The sequence below is a fragment of the Leuciscus leuciscus genome (genome assembly GCF_965113295.1).
Source record: "Leuciscus leuciscus genome assembly, chromosome: 4".
Lineage (NCBI taxonomy): Eukaryota > Metazoa > Chordata > Actinopteri > Cypriniformes > Leuciscidae > Leuciscus > Leuciscus leuciscus.
In genome coordinates, this window is record NC_138728.1 from 24,919,882 (window position 1) to 24,943,664 (window position 23,783).

General features: G+C 38.4%; 1 protein-coding gene across 1 annotated transcript in view; it reads left to right on the forward strand.

Annotated features, from left to right (window-relative positions):
* LOC309496214 (putative C-type lectin domain family 20 member A) overlaps positions 1-17,826 on the forward strand; it is a 32,404-nt gene extending 14,578 nt beyond the window's left edge. The window contains exons 2-5 of the mRNA XM_082166170.1: positions 3,559-3,921; positions 11,799-12,137; positions 12,245-12,330; positions 17,375-17,826. Of these exons, the coding sequence (XP_082022296.1) occupies positions 3,559-3,921; positions 11,799-12,137; positions 12,245-12,330; positions 17,375-17,467 (881 nt within the window). The 3' untranslated portion in view covers positions 17,468-17,826. The remainder of the gene's footprint in view (positions 1-3,558; positions 3,922-11,798; positions 12,138-12,244; positions 12,331-17,374) is intronic.
* Positions 17,827-23,783: the final 5,957 nt, after the last annotated feature.

Here is a 23,783-nt window from a genome sequence, read left to right on the forward strand (position 1 = left end):
GTTTATGTTACATCAGTCATTCACGCTCAGCTAATGTATGCACTGTAATTGATACAGTTTCCACATGTTCACCGCAATACATTAGAAAAATACTCTGTAAATAAATAAGTATAAGTAAAATAATCGGTTTGTTGATGGCACTTGTTAATACTGATGGTGTGGAATTACAGTTGCAACATCCCATAATCTACCTCAAACTGAGTAGTGTATCGCTGAGAAACATCCTGCTCGAGTTGTCCTTGAGGTTCAGGTGGAATGGCTAGTTCTTCCAATGTTACATCATCGGACTTGCGCTCGGATTGATATGGTAAAATCGACGTCATTGTTCATTACTGTGTTTAGTTTACGATGTAGGAAGCCTCGGGACAAGCAGAGCTGACGTTGTTATGGCAATGGGCGTTTTTGTTTTCGACACACGCGCTGTGTAGACCAGTCACAACAGACTGAGCTGCCTGGCCAATCAGAGCAGAGTAGCATGCGGAAAGGAGGGATTTAGAGAGATTGATTCATTAGACAAGTCGTTTAAGAATCATTGACAATGTGGTGATGTGCAAATGTATATTATGAGAAAATTAAACCGTTTTTTGACCTTTGATGCATGTAAACCTGTTGTAGGAGAATCCAAAACAACTTTAGGAAACTTTTAAAATTGCATAATAGGGGCACTTAAGTTTAGTTTTCCACATCTACATTTTGTATTTGTTTTCATGCGTGGTCGTATCTGTTGCTGCCTCACAAGCTGTAGACTCAGAGCATGTGTGGCGTTCAGGAGATGACAGGGAAAAATAAACAAACAAAAAATGAATTAAATAAATAAATGTAGTGCTAAAACACCAGACTTTGACAAACCGACTACGCCACCCCGAGGGCTTAATACCAGGGAATCGCCCCAATCAAACTACAAACTAGGAGCACACAAGGCTCACAGGCTCTTATTGGTTGGAGTCAGGGATGAGACATAGGTGGAGTATACAAATAGTAAAATCAATTTTATTCATTAAAATGATTCAAACAATAAAAAAACAAAACAACAACAACCATCAACAAGGGTGAGGCCGAGGGTGTGCCGATTAATTCCTCAGTCCACTCTCCAGCTCTTGCACACCGCGCCGGAAAGACAACAATGACATGATGTCACGAATAATGCCCCTCCCATATAACACACACCCAACTCATTTATAGCCCTCATAACTAGAGCTAAACCACCATCTAGCCGAGCAGTAATAGGCGGAGTGAACGCCTACTGCTACACATGGAATCTGGTGATGTATTTTCCTTCAGAGGCCAGAAACTTAGAGAGTTGTATCTACTATTGTGTAACCTTTGCAGGTGGGAGACTCACAAAAATCCAGCTCTACACTCTCTTCCTCGATTCTCAAACTGGCGAACTGTCTCTCCTCTCCTCACGCCTTCACCCTTAGTCACCCTTTCAAGCGATTTTCCCAATGATTTCGTAATGATTTCATGCCTAAGCTGTACTTAAACTTATAATTATATTGACCTGGGCCGCTCGTTGTGTTCTGTCTTACGGGTTGTAAGAATTTAGATCTACGTTTTCATGAATGAACGTTTTGTTTTTAAATCTCCCGGTCATCTGGCATTTGTAATGGGCAGTCAAACTGCACTTTTCGTTCTATGGACTTCCATTCAAACGCATTTCAAGCTCATGTGAAAAGTTTTGCATTAGAACTGCAAATTCGCATCATGTGACGTGTGACCAGTAAAAGATTGATACGTCATGGCATGACCTCTTGGCTTGCAGTTAAGTCGAGTAGATTGTAGATTTTCTATATTTTGAGTGTATTACCATTTGTTATATTTTGAATTCATGTTTATAAAAAAGCCCTTTCAGAGAGTGACGTCATAAGAAATTTCGTTCTCTCAAATTTTAGTTACCATGATTTAAGTGTATACGGTTTTCATTTGCCTATGTAAAAATAAAATTAAAAACATTCAGTGTAGTTTGATCTCTTATTCAAACAAAAATGCTTGTTCTATTCTACAGCGATCTGTCACAACACATTAAGGAGCCACAAAACGGTATTTATTGTTTAAATTTCTTTTAAAAAAATGACCAAATTTGAAAGTTGAGACTTTTTCATATCAAAAGTAACCTACTTTGTCCTGTCTGTCGGCGCGTTGTCCGTGTCCTCTTTGCTCTGAATGATCGACTGATCGTCGGGTGACCTGTAAATATGCAAAAATTGCCATTGCAGAATATTCCTTTTTCGCCTGAAAAACAACATTGTCTGAAAAACCACCTCATGAAAGTGTAAAACCTTTTTTTCAACATATGGGAGATTTAATTAAATTGACGTGTTTTCATTGGGCGTATTTTCAATTTTCAATTTCAATTTGCGCAGTTTGAAGGGTAATGGAAACGCGGCTAGTGTGGCCCACCCTTCTGTAGCAAATTAGCTCAAAATAAATAATAATAAATAATCATAACTTGTAATAATTAATTATGAATATTTGGATCTGTTAATAGAATTAATATAATGTAGTAAAATGTATATTAATCAATCAACCTGTTCGTCCCATGAACACTCAGGGCCCTATCTTGCACCCAGCGCAAGTGACTTTGTACACCGACGCATGTATCATTCCTATTTTGCACCCGCGCAAAGCGGACTTTTCCCTCCACAGAAGCACGTCGGTTAACTAAGAAATACACTTGCGCTCCCGGGGGCGGTTCAGCGCAAAGAGGAGGCGTGTTCCGGCGCAAACGTTGCTTCTTGCTATTTTGCAGGTTTAGAAAACAATTGCGCCACTAACCAGGAAAAAATAGTTTAAAGTCAGTGGCGCGTTGCGCATGTTATTCATAGGCTATTTTAAGGGCGCATGCTTGGCCATAATCAATGTAGCGTGTGCACAACGCGCACTTTGATTCTCTCATCTACACAGAAGCAGCAGTTTTCATTTTTGCAAATCATACATTATTACGATAGATAGATAGATAGATAGATAGATAGATAGATAGATAGATAGATAGATAGATAGATAGATAGATAGATAGATAGATAAACAATTTATTATAAAAGCATACATCTAGCTTACACATTTACCCAAATTAACCGAAGTTAATTTGGGTGGATTTCTCCATTTCAATGTAACTTCTCTCTTTTACGGCCGTGACGAGAGCGTTGCTCTCCTTGGCTGTGAACCGCTGCTGGCGCGCGCCTGGCAAATCCGCCGTTACAATAGCAATCCGCTATGGAAAAAGCGCATCTGCTCTTAAAGGGAATGTGAGATGACGCTCTGATTGGTTTATTTCACGTTACGCCCAAACCACACCTATGAATAATGAAGCTACTTCAGACCAACCCCTTTTAGATTTGCGCCTGGCGCAAGAGTCATTTATCCCGCCGGGAAAATAGCAACAGCGCCGAGACCCGCCCACAAAGTTACTTGCGCTTTGCGCTTTGACACTTGCGTTTCAGATCGTTAAAATAGGGCCCTCAGTGTTAATTGTTTATTAATTCTAAGAAATGCAGGGATGCTGCAAATTTAGTGTTCACATGTATTTGACTGTAACATTCAATACTTTCTTCTCAACAGGATTCTGGTCATTTACTGGGGGAATCTCACGTGAATATGTTCTAATCCAGGAACAGAAGACTTTTTACCAGGCACAAGCTTATTGCAGAGAGAACCACATTGACCTGGCCACTTTTCAAAATGATGATGACTTGGCAAATCTACGAGACACAGTTTATAAAATGGCTAAAATGGCTTGGATTGGACTGTACAATGACATTGATAGCTGGCGGTGGTGTTATCAGGATGAAAAAATTACATTCCAGAATTGGTACACTGTAGAACCAAACAACTACGGTGGACATGAAGCATGTGGTTTGATGCAGTATGGCACATGGAATGATTGGAATTGTAACGCACTATTTCCATTTTTTTGCTTCAATGGTAAGAAGCAAAATGTGACTATTGTTCACAATGTTGACAATGCTGTGAATAGCCTTTCATACCAACTTATAACCATACAAATAATTTATAAACATTGAATCTCTGAGTACCAACCATTAGGGGTGGGTGATATGGCAAATTATTGAATGCAGACTATTTTGCAAGTTACTGAGCAGTACGGCCAAAAGACTTAACCATCATTAATGGAATTTTCCATCATTTATGAGACAACGCTTCCCCGCCATTGGCGGAAATTTCCGACTATTACGCATCTTCTGAAAGAGTACAGAATTTCCAAACCAAAAAGACATGTAAAGAAGCAGCAGAAACAAGCAATAACATATGTAAGCAGATGCGTATGCAAAATAACTTGACCATCAACATTAAACAGCATATAATTCAAAACTGCCTTATGTTACCGAATGAAATTTCGACCCAGGACGAGCTATAGGACTGGATTTTCGAGCTATAGGATTTTGATCATAGTTCTGAATCCAATCTAAATGTAGTCTTTGACAAAGGCACGTTTTTTCGTAGCTTTTTGTTCAAAATGTTGCTTTTTTATGAAACTTACCTACATTCAAGTGTTGATAAAAAAAAGAATGCATGAAGCTAGAGTAAAACAATATTTTTTGTTTAAAAGCATTGGATCTGTTCTTTCTTTTGATATATTGCATGTTCATATGTTCATACAACAATAATCTAGGGGCCTTGAAACTTGTGAGAATGATTTTTATTTTTATTTTTTTAAGAGCTGGCGCTGGCTGGCAACTTTTTTCAAAAACGCTGTCGGGGAAAGATTTAATAAGTCATAAAAGAAAAAAGAATGACAGACCATTTAGGCCAAAGTAGGGGTGGGCGATATGACCAAAATCTTATTTAACTTTTTAAATGTCATTTTATTTAATCTATTATTTATTTTATAGTTGTTATTTAAAATAGGAACAAAGATGAAAACAATAGGACAAATACAATATAAGACAAAATAAAATATAGCTGCAAGCAGCAGTTAAGGAGACAAGCACAACAGAGGCTAAATAAGAAGCTAAGCATGGCTGGAGCATTAGACCTACAACAATGAATAATTAAATATATTTTTAGAGGATTTAAGTCAAAATGGCTGAAAAATCATAAATACAATCACTAGTAATATGATTAAATGGTTCATTATTTTTTTAACAATTGGTTTTGCTGTTACCAAATTGATGTGGAGTGGTCAGTGTGAGGTGGCAATGACACACATAAAGTTTGAGGTCAATATGTCAAATCTTTCCATAGATTCAGTCTCTAATTCAGTTAGGTGTCTATAGACACGAAATCCATACATTTTAGTCGGCATGGTCTTGAAGACAACTCAAATTTGGTGACTAGGAGTCTAGGAGGAGTTCGAAAAATGTAAAAACATTTTTAGAAAAATGTTTTAAAGAGAATCAAAATGGCTGACAGGAAGTCCGGCTGACTATGGCAAAATTGGTATCTATGTTTACGGCATGACCCAAGGAATCTATTAAAACAAGTTCTACCAGAAAGACTCGGGAGAGTTAATACTGTGACAGTGAACATTTATTTAAGAGCTCAGCAAACAATCAAGTTCTTTGGTGTAGGCCCCATCCGTAACTCGCATTCCGAGGGTACGGAATCTGCATATCCTGCCTGAAGACAAGGCAGGGGCGCAGCCCACCCCCTGCGAAGTAAGGAAGGGGGCCATCTGGTGGTGGTGGGGTGGAAGGAGGAAGAGGACATCCTGGCGGCTTAAGGATGGAGGGGAGAGCCCGTCTGGAGGTGTTGGGGAGGATGGAGGGGAGGACCCAACATGGTGGGGTTGGGGGGTGAAGGAAAGGTCCAGTCTTGGTGGTGGTTGGGGAGGATGGAGGTGGTTGAAGCAACAGCATCTGCGAACTCAAACATGTGTAAGTACCACCCTTTTATACTGGGCTATTAAGATATGATTGGATAGATGAGAAGGTAATAAGTGACGAGCATGATTGAGTCTTCCTGGCAGAACTTGCGCTATGCTTCATTTTCATTACATTAAGAAAAATGTATCAAAAGCTATTAGAATTTTTAAAATTTCATTATATATTTTTGTCTCTAAACTTTTTGAGTGCCTTCAGGGCATGGTGCCAATGACACATACCTAGTTTGGTAATGATGCGGTGATGATTTTATAGAATATAGTATTTTTTAACAAAATTCTAAATGGCAGACACCCAAAATGGTCGATGTGGAAAAATTGGATATTGTTTGATTCAGCATGCTGCGCCGACTCTAAAGAGATCTCTAAAGAATCTAAAGAACAGGAGTTTTGTGATTTTTGGTTAAACCGTTCAGAAGTTATAAGCAAAAAAGCTCCTGACCATCTAGGTAGCATTGTGCTGAAAATGTGCAGGTACACTCAGGCCATGTGTGTCATAACACAAACCAAGTTTGGTCAGAGCACGCTAAAGCGTTGCGAAGATATAGCCTCACGGTCATTTTGGCATAGTCATTTTATGAATCAACACGAATTTCATAACTTTTTGTTGCCATGGTTTGAAGATGATCTGGTTAGATTTTCATAAAATTAGGTTCGAAAAAGTAGGTTATTCAGAAAATTAAAATGGAGGAAAAATGTCCTAGATGATAATGGTGTCATAGGGTTCAGGTGAATCAGAAGCCAAGGAATCAGATAAAAAAATTGTTATTACAGTTCAAAAGTTATTAGCATAAACATGAGTGCAAATTTGGACAGTTGGTGGTGCTAGAGGGATCGAGTTATAGACTCAAATCGCTGTGGTTAATGTTTCAACTGTCCTCTATCTGTTTACCAAATTTCATAACTTACCTAAAAAGCTTGTGGAATGCCTCTGCGTGACTGCGTCTGAAGCATGTGTTCAACTTGTCTTGATTTGTGCTGCGTCACCTCATGACGTGTGACAGCATACCACGGAAAGCTACAAAGGGAAGCCGGCAACACAGCAGCGCCAGGGTCAGCAAGCACTTTATGTCAAACTGTCAATCTTATTTAGTGTTTTTTGTCCCATTAAGAACGAATAAGCAGCTTACAATCTGTTTCTTCCTGCCCGACACTACATTACGGGAGGTGACACAGGAGCGAAGCACGTACACTCAGCTCTTGAGGGGACTGGCTGTGTTCATAAATTCCTGAAGATATTCTTATGCAATAAAGAATCGAGTGGCTCGGATCTCAAGGCAACATGTAGATTATGGGTCCGCAATATATATACAGTATATATATATATTTATTTATAATGCTGGAGGGAACTAAACAGACGGGTGATGCCCTTTCTTTCTCGTTCCTCCGACCACGTGCAAACGAACTATGTGTGTTTGCAACAAATTATTCTTTATTTGTATATTGAAACTTTTCTAATGAATATTCAGCTCATCATCCAGACCGTGTTTACTTGTCTGGTTGTTTCTTGGCTGCATTTAATATTGAGTGGCTCTTATTGTGCCCGCTTCTCCGCAGTGCCCTCAGGGGACCGTTCTGCCAACCCTGCCATCCTTGGTGCTTCGGTGCGCAGCAAGATCAGGACTCAGTGTACGCCCCTGGGGACATTGCATTGCAAGTGCAAATTTAAGTGCATTATCCCTTGGCGAAGGAGGTCATAGAACGTATTCCTCCTACCGAGAGGGACTCCAGGTTCTATAACCTGTACTTCATAGATCCCAAGAAGCATGGGTGTTGCGTCCTATCATTGATCTAAGACAATTAAACGGTTCTCTGAGGAGATTCAGGTTCAAAATGTTGACAATTCCTACCAGTTTTCTATGGGAGGAAAACGTTTAACATGTAATTAAACGTGTTGCGTTCATGTTCTGGGCTCATCTGCTTTCCCTGTACATTGTTGGCTATTTTTAATTAGTTTGGTGTTTACTGAGTTTGATAATATAATTTATTTATTTTAATATCACTGTCTAATGCATTAAGCCACAATAGAGAGCCTAAGTCCCTCCCCTCTGCTTCCGGCTCATGGGACCTTATTTTGGAAAAAATATGTATGGTAGTCAATGGCGAGAGACAACTTATCTTTTTATTCCGTCTGAAATGTGCCCTGAATTACACATATGATGTTTGTCAATTTAAAAGATAATTATGAAAGTCAAGAAAGTTGCAGTTTGTCATAAAACAGAAGAGTAACATTTAGTTTTGTGTGAAAATCGCTCAATGAACTACATCTCTCGTCTCGCACTATGTACGTCACAAGATCCGTTGCTCGTATGTGTGCAGTCTGGTACAAAACACTCAGGGCATGACGGCGTAACGTTACGATTATAACGTAAGACTATAGAAAAAATGACAGACGTTAGCTTCAGTAAAGTTAGCTTCATTCATTGAGAGAAAAGGTATGACGTCACATGTGCGCCTTTTGGGTTTGTAGTCTTTGTAATTACGTATTTTCACAGTCTTATACCTCAACAGTTTTACATCAAACTGCGACTTTCTTGACTTTAAAATGTATCTTTTAAATTGACAAACATCATATGTGTAATTCAGAGCACAATTCAAATCAGATCAAAATATTGTCTCTCGCCATTGACTACCATACAATATTTTTTCCGAAATAAGGTCCCATGGTGGTCTACCGGAAGGGGAGGGACTTAGGCTCTCTATAGCATTTCAGAACGTCTCAGAGGACGTGGGATTCGGGACATCATCGCGTACAAAAGAAGTCCCATTTCAGTGGTTAGGCGCCAATCAATAAAACGCCTTCCCCCTGCCCCGCATTTCTCTCTCGCCACCACTGAGTTGCAAGTGCACAAGTTAGTTTTGCATCTAATATATCGCAAAAAGAGTTGCAAAAGTCAAGGCGCGAAGATTTGAAATTGCAGTGACAGATTTGAGAGGTTGCAAATGCCTAAGTGAGGTTGTACTGCGAATGTGAATGAAAAAATAAGTGCAACTATGTACTAGAAGTTTGTGTATGTCATTGTATTTCTGTGAATGACATTTTACACATTTGTAACTACTTGTCTGCAGCTTAAAATTCAGAATACAGGTTTGTGACTATTGTCTGCGTGTGCAAATCTCAACATTCAACTTCAGATTTTTATTTGACAGGTTTTCACATCGGAGCTGTGAGTGTAAATTTGAGCTTACAAGTACAAATATCTACTGTGTAAGATTTCTCAAATTCACATCTACATGCTCTCGAGGTTTGCTACTCTTTTACCTTCATATGCCCCCCTTATGAAAAAGAAGTATACTTCAAGTTAATTTTCTGAAGTATACTTCAGTAATGTTCAAGTATATTTTTAAGTATACTTTATGTAGTAAGAATACTAATGTCAATTTACTAGTAGTAAACTAGTAAGTGACCTATTTCAATACTACTTGGGACTAAATTGGCCCACTTTTAGTATATAAAAAGTATACGTTTAAGTGTACTATAAGTGTAACACTTGTAAACTTTAAGTGCACAACTATTTCACAACTACGTTTCTCATTTGTACAAGACTGGGTAAACCCAGCCCGATCTGCCGCCGATTTGATTTCGCCCTGCAGCTCAGGCTGGAAACCTGTCCATTCTTCTATGTTGCTTCCGTTACAAATCTGCGGGGACCAATTACAAACTGACTTATCCACCTGGCGCGCTATTGGCAGGTTTAATCCAATCCAATTCCTTTTAACCTCTCGAAGATGCTCAATGGCTTCTTAAGTTTAGCAAACAAAATCGCTTAAGTGGGTGTAAATACCACTCACTTTCATGTTTTTTTTGCACAACCTGCAAAAATCGTTCGACGCCATTGCTGCTTCTGCAAACCGCTGATCAATGCTACAAACCAACATGTTTGTTGACACGTTTCCTGCCTGGAGTTTTCGCTGCAAAGTACGTCACCCGGATCGTTGGTCTGATTGGTTGAAGGACTATCCAATTGCGTACAGAGTCAATTGAACTATGCCCGTTGATCACGCCTCTTGTGCAGTAGAAAATATAGAGCAGACTCCCCAGACTAATGCTTGTTCTGGTGATAGCCAAACTACATTTGTACTGCATCTGTATTAAGTCAAGTCAAGTCAAGTCAAGTTTATTTGTATAGCGCTTTTCACAATACAGATTGCATCAAAGCAGCTTCACAGTATTAAATTAAAATAATACAACAAAGTTTGTTTCAAGAGGAATTTATTGATTGATAAAATTAAATTAAATATCCCCAAAATATCCCCAACTGAGCAAGCCAAAGGCAACAGTGGCAAGGAACCGAAAAACTCCATCAAGTGACCTAATGGTGTCCTAAAACTCCATCAGGTGCCTTAATGGAGAAAAAAAACCTTGGGAGAACCCAGGCTCAGTCGGGGGCCAGTTCTCCTCTGGCATTGGATAGAGGCCGGATTGTAGTTTGAACTGTGGGATTATATGAATGCCTGGCTGAAGAGATGCGACTTTAATCTAGTTTTAAACTGGGAGAGCGAGTCTGAGCAACGAACAGTATCAGGAAGACTATTCCAGAGTTTTGGAGCCAAATGTGAAAATGCTCTCCCTCCTTTGGTGGTTCTGGATATCCTAGGTATGACCAAAAGCCTTGAATTTAGTGATCTCAAAGAGCGCGATGGATTATAGGGCGATAGAAGATCCGTTAAATAGACTGGAGCTAAGCCGTTTAGGGCTTTATAAGTCAGTAGCAATACCTTGTAATTAATACGGAACTTTATATTTTTATTAAGTCTGTACTAAGTTCTTATAAGTATATATATATATTTTTTTTAGTTTATGAAAGTACACTTTTAAGTATACTCTCAGTAAACAACTAGTTTAGTAGTTTTATGCTGCAAGTATACTTGTAATAACAAATAAAAAAAACACCATCGCCGGAAATGGTGTGTGATAACATAACATCATACTTAAAGTGCAAAAATAATACATAATACAAAATAATACAAGTATACTACTATGTTCCTATTTAGGTATTCTTTTTTTATACTTGAAATATACCTTTAATTGCACTTTAAATAATTTTAATTCATGCATTCTTTTTTATCAACACTTGAATGTGGGTAATTTGAATAAATTTTTTTTGTTCTTTTTTTTAGACAACACTTTGACAAAAATTTACTTTTCTCAGCTTTTTGTTTTAAGACTTTGTCCGTATGGGATTCAGAACGATGATCAAAATAGTAGATCGAGTCAATCAACATCCCCAAAGCTTCACAGTCCTATAGCTCGTCCTGGGTTGACATTTCATTCAACAACGTTAGGCAGTTTTGATTTACATGCTGTTTAATGTTGATGATCACGTTATTTTACATTTGCATGAGCAATGTTCTATCACTTGTTTCAGCTTCTTCTTCTTCTGTGTTTTGATCAGGAGATTATGTACTCTTTCAGAAGATGTGTAATAGCACCCCCTACCGTAAAACAGTGAAAACACAGATAGCCTTATCTGTTTATAAGTTTTATAAGTTTATAAGACAGTATGTAAAACTATGTGAAAAAAATATTTAACAGGCTACTGAAAAGATTAAACACAACTACAAGCCAAGTATACTTAGAAAACACTTTTAAGTATATCTCGATCAAAAGATAGGTAGGCCAAATATATTTAGACCTTTCTGTCAGTGTGTCAAGTATATACGCAAGTGACAATTTTAAGTATAGGCCTATTTCTGAAAAGTATATAAAAAAAGTAGACTGAAAGTATACTTTCTTATTTTTAGTTTAAGAGAAGTATACTAATAGCACACTTGAATGAAAACTTTTTTTTTCGTAGAGTTCTTGGTTGGAACTCTAAAGTATTTATGTAAATGAGGCATTTCAAGACAGTGGACCATTACTTACTAAACATATATAGCCAAAGCACTTACAAATGTACTCTATAATATTTACTTTGTGCAGAAAAATAAATAATAATAATTTTACCAACTCTTATTTCAGAGAACAGCACAACAAGGTTTGTTTTCGTTAGCGATAGCAAGACCTGGCAGGAGGCTAGGATCTACTGCAGACGGTATTACACAGACCTGGTCATCATTCGGAGTAAAACTGAGAATAAACAGCTGACTGTGATGCAACCATATACAAGTGCTTGGATTGGTCTTTACAGAGACGTGTGGAAATGGTCAGATGCAACAAATGTCTCCACTTCCTCCATTACCTGGCTGACTAATCAACTAGACATGGTTACTCTGCAAAGACCTTGTGGTGTTTCAGATTCTGGTGGTATGATCAGTTATCAGCTCTGCTCAAATGTCCTTCCTTTCCTCTGCATGCACCGTAAGTCTGATCCTTATAGCTACTGATTGTTTTAACAAAATAATGTAAGAAATCCAATTTCAGTGTTCCTAATACTATTACTGGACTGCTTTGTTTTATTCTAACAGGTACAAAGAAACAGATTGTGAGAGTGAAGATAAAAGGTGGTCAGAATCTAAATGACCCTGCAGTGTTGAAAGTTATCTTACAGTGGGTAAGTATTAAACTATTTGTGTTGAAACCGATAATGGAGAATATGTAGTGTGGAAGAAATTTAATATGTTCTATATGTGTGCATTTTCTTATATTCATAGTAATTAGATTAAGGTAGTAAAATGCATGAGGATTGCATGTGGAGTCCCATGATTCTCTGCTACATTGATGGAACAAAGAACTGTTATTAAATTAGGGACTATAAAGAAGGAAGGATGCCCGACTCTTATGGTCACACTCTGCAGGCAATTTGTATGACTGTATGATTGCTGACCTTTCCTTGCAAGGGAATAAATAATCTTTAAAGACAATTGTTACATGCTTGTCTCTTATTCAGTAATAGAAAATTGTTTGCCACAACAGTAGTTTCTGTAATTTCACAAATAGTATACAATTTAATGTCCCATGAAGCATTAGTGGCACACATCCCATGTTATTACACAACATAAAATTAGCCCATCATGAAAAATAACTAGCTTAAAACATATTAAATACCTGTATATTCCCCTTTAAATTATCAGCGAATTGTGAGTGTGGCCTGTCCTATGTCAGGGGTCTTCATCTCCTTTATTCAACAATCCAAAAATCAAATGTTATCATTTTGTTGTAATATATTGATTTGATGTTCAGTTCATTATAGTGAAAAGTGTAAATATTGATATTTAAATTATTCAGCTAATTTGAGGCCAAATGTTGGTTTATAGTTATTGATAAACATCTTACGCAAAAGTGGCTGACACTATTTAGGTAAACAGTCATTATTCAGGTGAAATTAGTTCAGTGTTGATTCAGTTCAGTTCAATGACTGTCTAAAGTTCATAAATTATGGAAAGAGTTCAATTAATCTATAAAGCAGCTCTGGAGAAAGCAGTGATGTCATATTCCAGCTCAGTTTAGTTCTCATCCAATAGTGTCAGTGCAGTCAAGTCAATAATATGGCAGAATATTAAGTGTCCTCATCTAAGCAAACCAAATTGAGACAAGTAACCCAAACTCCATCGGTGACAAAACCTTGGGGAAAAAGCAGGCTCAGTCGGGGGACCAAGGGGCGCATTACAGAAAGATCCTAACTTTAGAATCCTATCTTATCTGTTTGATGGCAATTTCAGTTAGGACCCAATTTAGGACAAAAGCTATTTCAAAATTACATTTCTTAAGTGTATAATCTTATCTTAACTACGGATAGGAAAATGGTATGGCTGGAACACACTCTAAAAAGTTGGGACAGAGGCTAAATAAAAGTGAAAATATTATAGAATATCCAAGTTAAACTCTTTTGAAACAGTCCACAATAAGTCAATGAATTGGTAATAAGTGAAGGTATAGTGACTGAGTGTAAAAGGAACATATCAGACTTTGCAAGCAAAGATGGGTCGTGGCTCATCACTTTGTGCCAAATATCATGAGAACATTTTCAAACAATTCAAAAATCACATTTCTAAATGCAAGATTGCACCATCTACTGCACATAACATTGTGAAAAGATTCAAGGAATCCAGAGAAATCTCATGTAGGGCAAGGCAGGAAACCTCTGTTGAATGTGTATGACCTTTGAGCCCTCAGATGGCATTGCATGAGAAACGTCATGCTACTCTGTTAAATACAGCCAAATGTGCTCAAAAGTACTTTGGAAAACCATTGTCACTTAACACATCTGCTGCGGCATCAAGGCATGCCACTTGAATCTCAGTTACGCAAGCAGAAATCAATAGATCAGTTCTATACAGAGATGCCAGCGAGTTCTCTGGGCCCGGGCTCATCTCAGATGATCCAAAACATAGTGGAAATCTGTGCTACGGTAAGATGAGTCCATATTTCAGCTTGTTTTTGGGAAAACAGACATTGAGTTCTCATTCCCAAAGACGAAATGGACCATCCAGACTGCCATGGTATGGGGGTGCATCAGTGCAAATGGCAATCACAATGTAAATGTCACACTCTCACAGCACAAAGTCTGTCTCCTGTGTTCCTCAGCCTCCTGTCACTCAAAGGGTGGGATAAAAAAGGCTGGGACACAACAACTTGAGTGCAAAATTAAGAGAGAAACCCCCTCAGGTGTCATGATTGTCTGAAGCAAGACAGAAAATGCTCAGATTGAACTAAAAGCTCCTGGCTGTCAAGAAAATTCAAGACACATATGCCCTGGAGTTGTAATGATGCCAGAGCAGCATCCATGCATTTAGTTAAGGTATGAGGGACTAAGGCCAGGCTAAATGGAAGAACCTAGAATTGGTAAGCTTTGCCCCCAAAAGCAAACCTGAGAAACTTCCTGTGTTCTAGAGTGAAGTTTAGAAGTAAGCAGATTTCGTGATTAGGCATACACCACCATTCTTTATTTTTTTTTGGTGTGTCATAAAATCAGAGTCTCTGAGCAACCGACCATTGTGGGGAGCATGTCAGCTGTAGTTGGATTGCATATCCTTCTCTAAGGTTTGAAGAACCTAAGAAGACATATTTGATAGAAGTCACCCCACTGTCAAATGAGCTGATAGAGGCATCAGACGTTTCAAAGTGAGCACTGTGACCCATACTAGGCAATATGATTGACTGACTGTGCAGACCGGAAAATATCTACATCTGCAGTCAGCATGTGAAATTTGAGGAGCATAGATTAATTCTGTGCCCTAGTTTGCTACAGACCTTCCTGAACCAGACCCTGAAGTTGCTGACTCAACTTGAGTGGCCCAGAATACACCATGAGTGGAACAACAACATAGTGGTTGTAAAAACCAAGGCACATCTCCAATGCACTGAGGGCATTGTTGCACAGAGCATGAGTGAGAAAAACTGCCATTTAAAATGCACAATTCGAGTGTTGTCAACATAAAAATGAGGTGGAAAGGAAGAATGAACAGTCTAATTTAATATGAAGGGTCTGACTGCACACCCTGCTACAACCACAACGTTGAGGTTGTGTTAACCGAAACGCAGCTTCTTTGGACAGAGGGCATCATTCCCCATTCATGCTTGTTCTGTTACAGTAATTGTCAAAGTTAATAATAATTAAAGAGTAAATGTTTGGTTGCATCAAGGATGCTTGCTCACTGAAGGAGCTATCCGTGCAGCTAGTCGTTGGATCATCGGGGGCAAGAAGCTTGTGAATAACATCATATACCATTGTGTCCTTTGCCGAAAACTTTGTGTCCACCTCCAAATTCAGAAGATGGCTTGTAGGCCTTGGTGTCTACTGATCCGAATTACCAGTTTCTCCTCACACCTTCTGTTATCCTCACACAGAAAGTGTGCACCCCTGTCGCTCAATCTTTTGCAGCGTCAATGGCGTCAAGTCCAACATCTAGTTAACATATTCTGGGATAGATGGAGGAAACCGTATCTGTCTTTACTACAGACGTGTAGGAAGTGGAAATCTGATCAACCCATCAGCAATCAGGGTAGCATTGTGCGCCTTAAATATAGCCAAGCCAAAAGAAATGAATGGCCAATGGGAATTATTACGCAGGTCTTTCCAAACAAATGCAAAATATATATATATTGTTGGAAACTTTATTCCTTCATCGAAGCAAAGACCAGGAGACGTTGGGATCGCGTTCAAACATAAGTTATTCTTTATTGAGAACTTCGCTGTACATGGCTGCAGTTCTCCAACAATCTAACTCAAACATTATACATTGAAGGTTATACACTTTCCAAGGGGGAGGGACTTACATTGAGGTTGAACAACGCATGTAAATGAGTATACAGGTTTAGGATCCCTTCCAGACTCCAGAGTGTTACCAGTCCTAATCAAATCAGCATAACTATGCAAACGCATATATGCAAATCCAATCAGCCTAACTATTCAACGTCTAGGGCTGGGGCTCCAAGAGCCATTTGGGCTCTGAAAGCCATTTGCAGAACAAAAGGTGAGAGTCCCAGTGATCTGACTCATTTAACTTACAATGGAGAAAACAGGAATTGCACTTTGCTGAGCAGAATCTAACTTCAATGTACTCAATTTTTACTGTTGCAACCTAAATTAAACATTTACTAAATTTGTAATACAACAATATATATAAAAAAATGTTTGCAAGGTGGAAATAAAAGTTCCTAGACAAGATGGCACCAAGCTCTTCCATAGACGCGTAACAGGGATTGTCGTACTCCTTCCTCCTGAATCCAAGTTAAAGTAATGTGTCAACAAGCAGTTATTTATTGGTGGTGCTCAATCATGCCAGGCGGGGAGTGTTCTGTTACAGTAATTGTCAAAGTTATTAATTAAAGAGTAATTGTTTGATTGGTCATTTGTCTGCCCCTACTGGCTGTTCTGAGGATAATGCATTATAGTGCTGAAATTATCATGACTGATCAGATGACCACAGGTCTCCTTGGCCTTTAGTAACTTCGCTGTTTTACCCTACCCTTATTAAAATCTGGAAAGAGACATTCCGTGTCTGTGAAGTTGATGAGGGGAGTTTAGCTTGCTGTCGAAGTATATAGAGGATGTATATGGAGGACAGTACAATGTTACTGTGTCCATATTGTGACATTTCCCCCTATTGTGATGCTAAAAAAAATAACATCATATGGACCCTTTCTAAAGCACTGAAACTGCTGTAAAAAGGGTTCATATAATGATAAATCATTTCATTCCAGTTTCACATTTTCAAGCTCAACAATTTTACCCAAACTACTGCACGAGGCAATTTGTAAAAAGTTAGCAATAACCACAAACCATTATTTGGTCATAAACTAGCTGAGTGACAGCTTCATTATATTTCAATCTTGCAACCAATTTTAGTTAAAAATGGCAAACCTCAGAAATTAGTGGGGTTTATTAGTTGCTGATGCAGCAATCATTATTGAATAGCTTAATTAAGCATGAATTAAGGGATATTAGTGCACCCAAAATAACTCATGTAATAACTTAAATGTAATATTTAGTTTGTCCTTTTGAGATTTAAATATTTTGTGAAGGTTAAGCAACTCCATTCAATGACAATTTGTAAAAAATCTTTTCAAAAAACTCTGAATCTTCCAAACTGTGTTTTTGTCTTATCCTGAATCACTAATAATAACCAATTGTAATAACCAATTCTCTTCTTCAGACAAAGCTGAAGCTGAAGGAATGGGGGATTGAAAAGGAAACAAGAGTGGCATGGAGAGTTCAGCCAAATGGAAATGTGTTTTCACGTGCTTGAAAACAAAATATTAGTTATACCTTATATATTAGTTATAGTTATGTAAGTTGATTTATCAAATTATTGGGATTTGCAAGAAATTATGGACTTTCTTCTCTCTTACACTCTCCTCAAGTGCACTTAGTTTGAGGGGGCAACAGAGTGTCCATATTGACTCACTTTGACTCCAGCTATGTTCTCAGAAGGATTGACACTGTTTCAGTACATATTAATTTTTTTTATAATTCTGTTAATTCAGCAGTACACGTAAGAAGTATATTAGTATATGATTGTGATATATTGTAAACTCTTTCAGCAATCTTAAAACATGGCTTAATCACTTTCATTTTAATTGTTAAATTCATGTTTTATTTCAGTGCAGCTTTGATTTCATTGAACAGTGGGGGGTTGTCATTCTGTTTCCTGATAAAAATTATTTTTATTTGCAAAACACTTTTTTTGTTTGAAAATTTAGTGTACAGCTATATTAATAAAATTTGTTTCGTTTTTTCTTTATTATTTGTTCTAAAAAAATGACTAGTAATGTTGTTCAAGATCATTTTCTGTATGCATAAATAAAATAAATAAAATCCTTAAATCACTACAGCACCTTTAATATCAAGTCCCTTTGTAGATATGAATGCACACTACACACATAGAAACTCATATATAATGTACTTTAGGCCTTCTGACAAAAGTTAATTTAGTTCTAATTAGTATTTCTATTTATTTAGTAATTTAGTTAAAGCCACACCGTGGACTTTGTGACCTAAAGAGTTGACGCATACGAGTTATTTTAAATGATTCCTCAGGCCAATATACAGCGTTTGACACTATTAATGCTCCGATCGGGGCTGCCCTCTTGAAATACCGCCTATGTAAGTTTGGAGAAGACGGACCGTCGTTGGCCAGGTCATGTGACCTGTAGAACGTATCGCTTTACGGCCGTCACGTGACCATAGGCTCTGATATACTCATGGAGCTAAGGCATTTGCTACTATTTTCCCGCCTGCTCGGCTCGCGGACATGGCTGAGGCAATAAAAAAAATTAAAACTCTCCCTCGTCGTCCTCCGCGTCCTCCTCGTCCTCTCCCTGTTTCGGGAGAGGACTCTGAAGATTCTTCAAGCGGTGAAGAAAATGACTGACAATAAAACGAACATCGGCATAAATGTGGATATATAATGTAATATTTACTGCGAAGTCTGGAAATCGTGTAACAAAACTGATATAAGTCACAACATAGCCTACTGCCGTTATTTGTAGGCTTCAGTTTCTTTGTCCTTTTACACATTCATATATGTGTGTATTATTATTAGTGGCTTATATGATTTTAGATACAAACGTGTATGTATTATTAGAGGCTTATATGATTTTAGATTCAAATTCATAGGTTACTACAGGAAAAACACAAATAAAACGATGTAAGTCCGATCTAAAGATAAAATGACTCCAAAACAAGCACAATAACAACTTAGTTTTAGGTACAAAACGTCTATAACCTGCTCCCGCCGATCGACTGTCCTGACCTGCACAGTTTATCTCCAACCCTAATCAAACACACCTGAAGCAACCAATTAACGTATTCAGGATCGCTTGAAAATTAAAGACGTGTGTTTGATTGGAGATGAACTGTGCAGAACAGACGATCGGCAGGAGCAGGGTTGTGCACCCCTGGTCTATGCGACTTACCTGATCAGACATTATTTTCTGTTCACTTTTTGTGCAATTAATTTATTAAGTGGATGTCTTCTAGGCTTTTGCGACAGTGCTGCGGCGCTTGTGGCCTCTAGGGGCGCTAGACGTGAAAGTTACAGGTCTAGCGCCCCTAGCGCCCGCAAAAGTTCCGCGGTGTGGCTTTAATGAAGGGTGTAACTTTTCATTATTCATCAACTTTAATTTCACATAAAATTGTGAAAAAAAGAAAAGAAAAAAAACCCTCTTTTTAGTCATGCATCCAATTTCAGAAATCATGAATCATCATTCATTGAGATGAGGGAATGCATGAATCTTGAAAAAATGGCCGCCATGTTGAATTTTGGGTGGCCAACGCCTTTTTCCCAAAAAGTGACCCTTAGAGAGTATCTGTGCCAAATTTGATGCTTGTATACCAATTTGAACGATTCTCTTGAAATATGCCATTAATCTGCTGCACTAGTCTTGCACAGCAGCTTTCCTTGGACAGTTCGTTTTGTTCTGCGTCATTTTTAGGGCGTGAAAATATAATGTCGATCTCCCTACAATAACAGTCCGGCGGCAGGTAAAACTTTTGAACATATTTTAAAAAGGCTTCGGTGTGAACTTCACATACTTTTGAAAATCCAGTGTTTAGCTGATCCCGATAAGCGCTCAGTCACAATTGTTAACATGGCAGCTTTCTTCTTCCATGAGGGATGGTTAAAAAGCATGACACACGTCTTCAACCAATCAGATGACGACTTTGAAACTCCTGGAGGTTTCAAAGAGACTAGAGGGAATGAGACATTGCTTAGGTAGCTGCATAGCTTATAGCATATAGCGTTATAGGTATATTTTCTTTGGAAATACTGAAGCCCTATTAAATCACACCAGAGTAATTTAATGGCCAATGGTCTATATACTGAGTGCCGCAGAAGACCATCTTTGTAGAATCTTTTCACTATACGGGTGAATCACCATACGGGTGAAGTTCGCCACAGTTCAAGCACAATACCGATTTTGCACATCCTGATTTTGCCAAGTTTGACGCATTCCAGGGTCAACATATTTTGTTGATCCTGGAATAACATTAAGTTATCCCTAAAATCGGAGGGAAATAATAGTTGAATAACACTGATTGTGGTCTATGGAGATGCCTGAAGTGTAGACTCACTCCCTCTGTCAAAATCGAGGGGTCGAGGGTCTGTCAAAATTGACGAAGTTGAGCGCACTTTAAAATGGTGGCGGGATTCCCCCGAGGGGAAGTGCTTAGGGATGTTCGCTAGTGCATGTCTAAAAGCGGAGTTAAATGCAGCTCTTTTGTGTGTCTCCAAGCAAATGGTGTTTCACTACTGAATGAATCCGCGGTTTTAACAAATCGAGTGAGCCAATGATTCAGTGACCCATTCAGAGGCCTAAATGGAACCCTAAGCCCTCGCATCGAGGGTGCATATAGCACTCGTGAGAGCTTTCTGAAAACTAAAATGACTGTCTTGTGGACTTTAAAGACACACGAAAAAGCGTACTAAAAAACAGCATAGAATAATGCATGAGTGCAAATTGGGACACACCTTTTGTTTTTTATTTAAGGCATTACATCTAGGAACATTCTCTTGCAGTTTACTGTTACTGTCAGGGACTATTTTTGTAGCAGAAGGGTGTAATTTAATAATTGTACTTCAAAAAAGTAACATTATCACATATAATTTTGACTTTAATATTTGTATTGTGTGATAACTGTCAAATCAATAAGGTACTTGAGGAGTGGTATTGTGAGCTCCGCTTTGTTTTGTGACTAACAACGTCCTTCAGCCATGACAGTATTCACAATACAGCACAGCCTTTCATACCTTATTGCTTATAGTTCTTCTGCACTTTAATCTGTTTGAAATATTTTTTATTTTTTTAATTGTTTTATTGTATTTTAATGTCCAGAGGTCTTTTTGTTATTAGAAAAAAGTTGTTAGGAGGACAACACTTTTTGTAACTTCATTCAATCACTTGATATCTTCAGTAATTATTGTCATATTGAAATCACATAGTTGCTGCCTAAGCTGATTTAAATAGCACACTACTGAGTGAACACAGCCACAAATTACACCTACTGAACTCCACAGAAAGCTCTACCATTTGTTTAGAATAAAAAACACATTTTAATTAACCTTAATTGTTTTACAGGATATAATGAACAGGATAAAATATTTATCTCCAGTTCACTTACATTTTTTAAAAGAGGTTGGGGCTTGAAAAACTTGTACAAATAATTTAGCAAGAATAAATATATATTTTACTAAATAGCCACTATTTTTATTCTCTAAAATACTTCAAAATAATGTGTTATTCCACTTGTCCTTGACAAATTTATTTCCAATTGTATATGAAAAGAAATGATGATCTGTTGTTTCATTAGTGCAAAAGACAGAATTATTTTGGTCTAAATGAAATCAGAGTCAAAAGTCAGCAGAAGGATAAATGTTGTTTAAAATTTTCATAATAAATCTATTTGCTTTAGGTGTGTGGGTATACAAATGTAAAACCATGGTAACTGAGGCTGTCACCTTTTGTCTCATTCCTTTCATTGATAGCTATTGTTGATGCTGATCAATACCTGAGTTAAGTGTGAATGCAGTGCTTGAATAATATGTGGACAAATCTTTATGATAATAAGTGTGGTATAGGGGCGGCAGTGGCTCAGTGGTTCATGTAGGTTGTCTACAAACCGAAAGGTTGGTGGTTCAATCCCCGGTTCCACCTGACCAAGTGTTGAGGTGTCCATGAGCAAGACACCTAACCCCAGCTGCTCCCGACGAGCTGGATGGCGCCTTGCATGGCTGACACTGCCGTCGGTGTATGAATGAGTGAGTGGATGGGTGAATGTGAGGCTATGTAAAGCGCTTTGGTGGCCATAGGTCTATGAAAGCGCTATATAAATGCAGTCCATTTACCATTTATAGTTATCAGGGCTGGTGAAAATCTGGGCAGATTCATATAACTGTTTACATCCTTTGTTTAAAGTTGTGATCTGAGTGTTACTTTACCTGTAAGGACGGCCCACTATAATGTAAATAAAACTACTGTTTCATTGCATTAGTTAGACTGCAGTGAGGCACAGTAAGTTCTCAAAGAATCCTGCTCAAGATACACAGTCTCCTAGTGTCCTCTGCAGTTACAGGTGTAATTGGATATTGTAGGTATTTTGTATACTTTTATTTATCTAAAAGTGATGGATATAATTCTAGAGTCACAAGGTTTCTAATAAACTGGTTATTGCATCTTGTATTTAGAAACTGAACATCATTCACTCTTAACAATGTATGCATTCATATTTTTTGACAATTGAAGAAACTGAAGAGGTACGGCTTTAATAAGTTAATCATATTTCTTTCTATACTGCAATATATATGTATATGTATATGTATATATATATATATAATTTAATCAAAATTGCTCAAAAGAACATTACCACTGGAATCAGTAAGATCAAAGACAGATCATATGTTTATTTTTAACCCAATCATTATAGAAGACAGATTTGTTACTTTTCAGTATCTGTTATTCCATATGATTTTTAGCATGTGCAAAAGTTTTTTTTTTTTTTTGGGAGAAATAAACAAATTTTCATACAAAATAGGCATTGAATAAACAACATTAACAATTTACAATTCTCAAAAGGAAGACATAGTTGCAAATTACAATAAGTAACAGCAATGAAGTCTCAAATCAAATATACAACCATGAAGGGCAAGTAAGAGAAAATAAATAGTAAATAAATCATGCACATGGAGGCACCTAGCCAACACGAAAGCTGGCAACATGATAACTCTGGCGTTGACGTCAACAGTGCTGGAGGAACTCAGGGCTTCCCGAAAAAAACTCACCTGAGGAGAATATCGCACGTATCCAGTCCGAGTAGCGGAATGGCGAGCAAGCGAAGACACCTGAGCAGATCCTAGTTACCGGCTACTTGAAACGAGTACACAAGAGGACACTGGCTTCACTCGGAGATTGTAGAATCTCGCGAATGTGTTAGGTGTCGCCCAGCCTGCAGCTCTGCAGATGTCTGTTAGCGAGGCGCCATGCGCTAGAGCCCATGAGGAAGCCACACTCGAGTGGAGTGTGCCCGAACCCCAAGGGGACATGGTCGACCTTGCTGCTGATATGCCAAAGCAATGGCATCCACTATCCAGTGAGACAACCTTTGCTTGGAGAGAGCCTTTCCCTTCAGCTTCCCACCATAACAGACAACGAGCTGGTCTGAGGTCCTGAAACACTGCGTTCTGTCGACGTAAGCACAGAGGGCGCGTACTGGACAGAGCAGTGCCAAGGCTGGGTCTGCCTCCTCCAAGGGCAGCACTTGTCAAAACACCTGATCTCGAAAGGGAGTGGTGGGAACCTTGGGCACGTATCCAGGCCGGGGTCTCAGGATCACGTGAGAATTAGCCTGCCTGAATTCTAGGCACGCTTCGTCAACCGAAAATGCCTGCAGGTCCTCTACCCTCTTGATTGAGGCCAATGCAACCAGGAGCGCTGTCTTCATACACAGTAACTTAAGCTCATCTGATTGCAAAGGCTCAAAGGGAGCTCTCTGCAGGGCAGATAAGACCACTGCGAAGTCCCAAGAGGGTACGAGAGGAGTATGAGGAGGATTTAATCCCCTGGCTC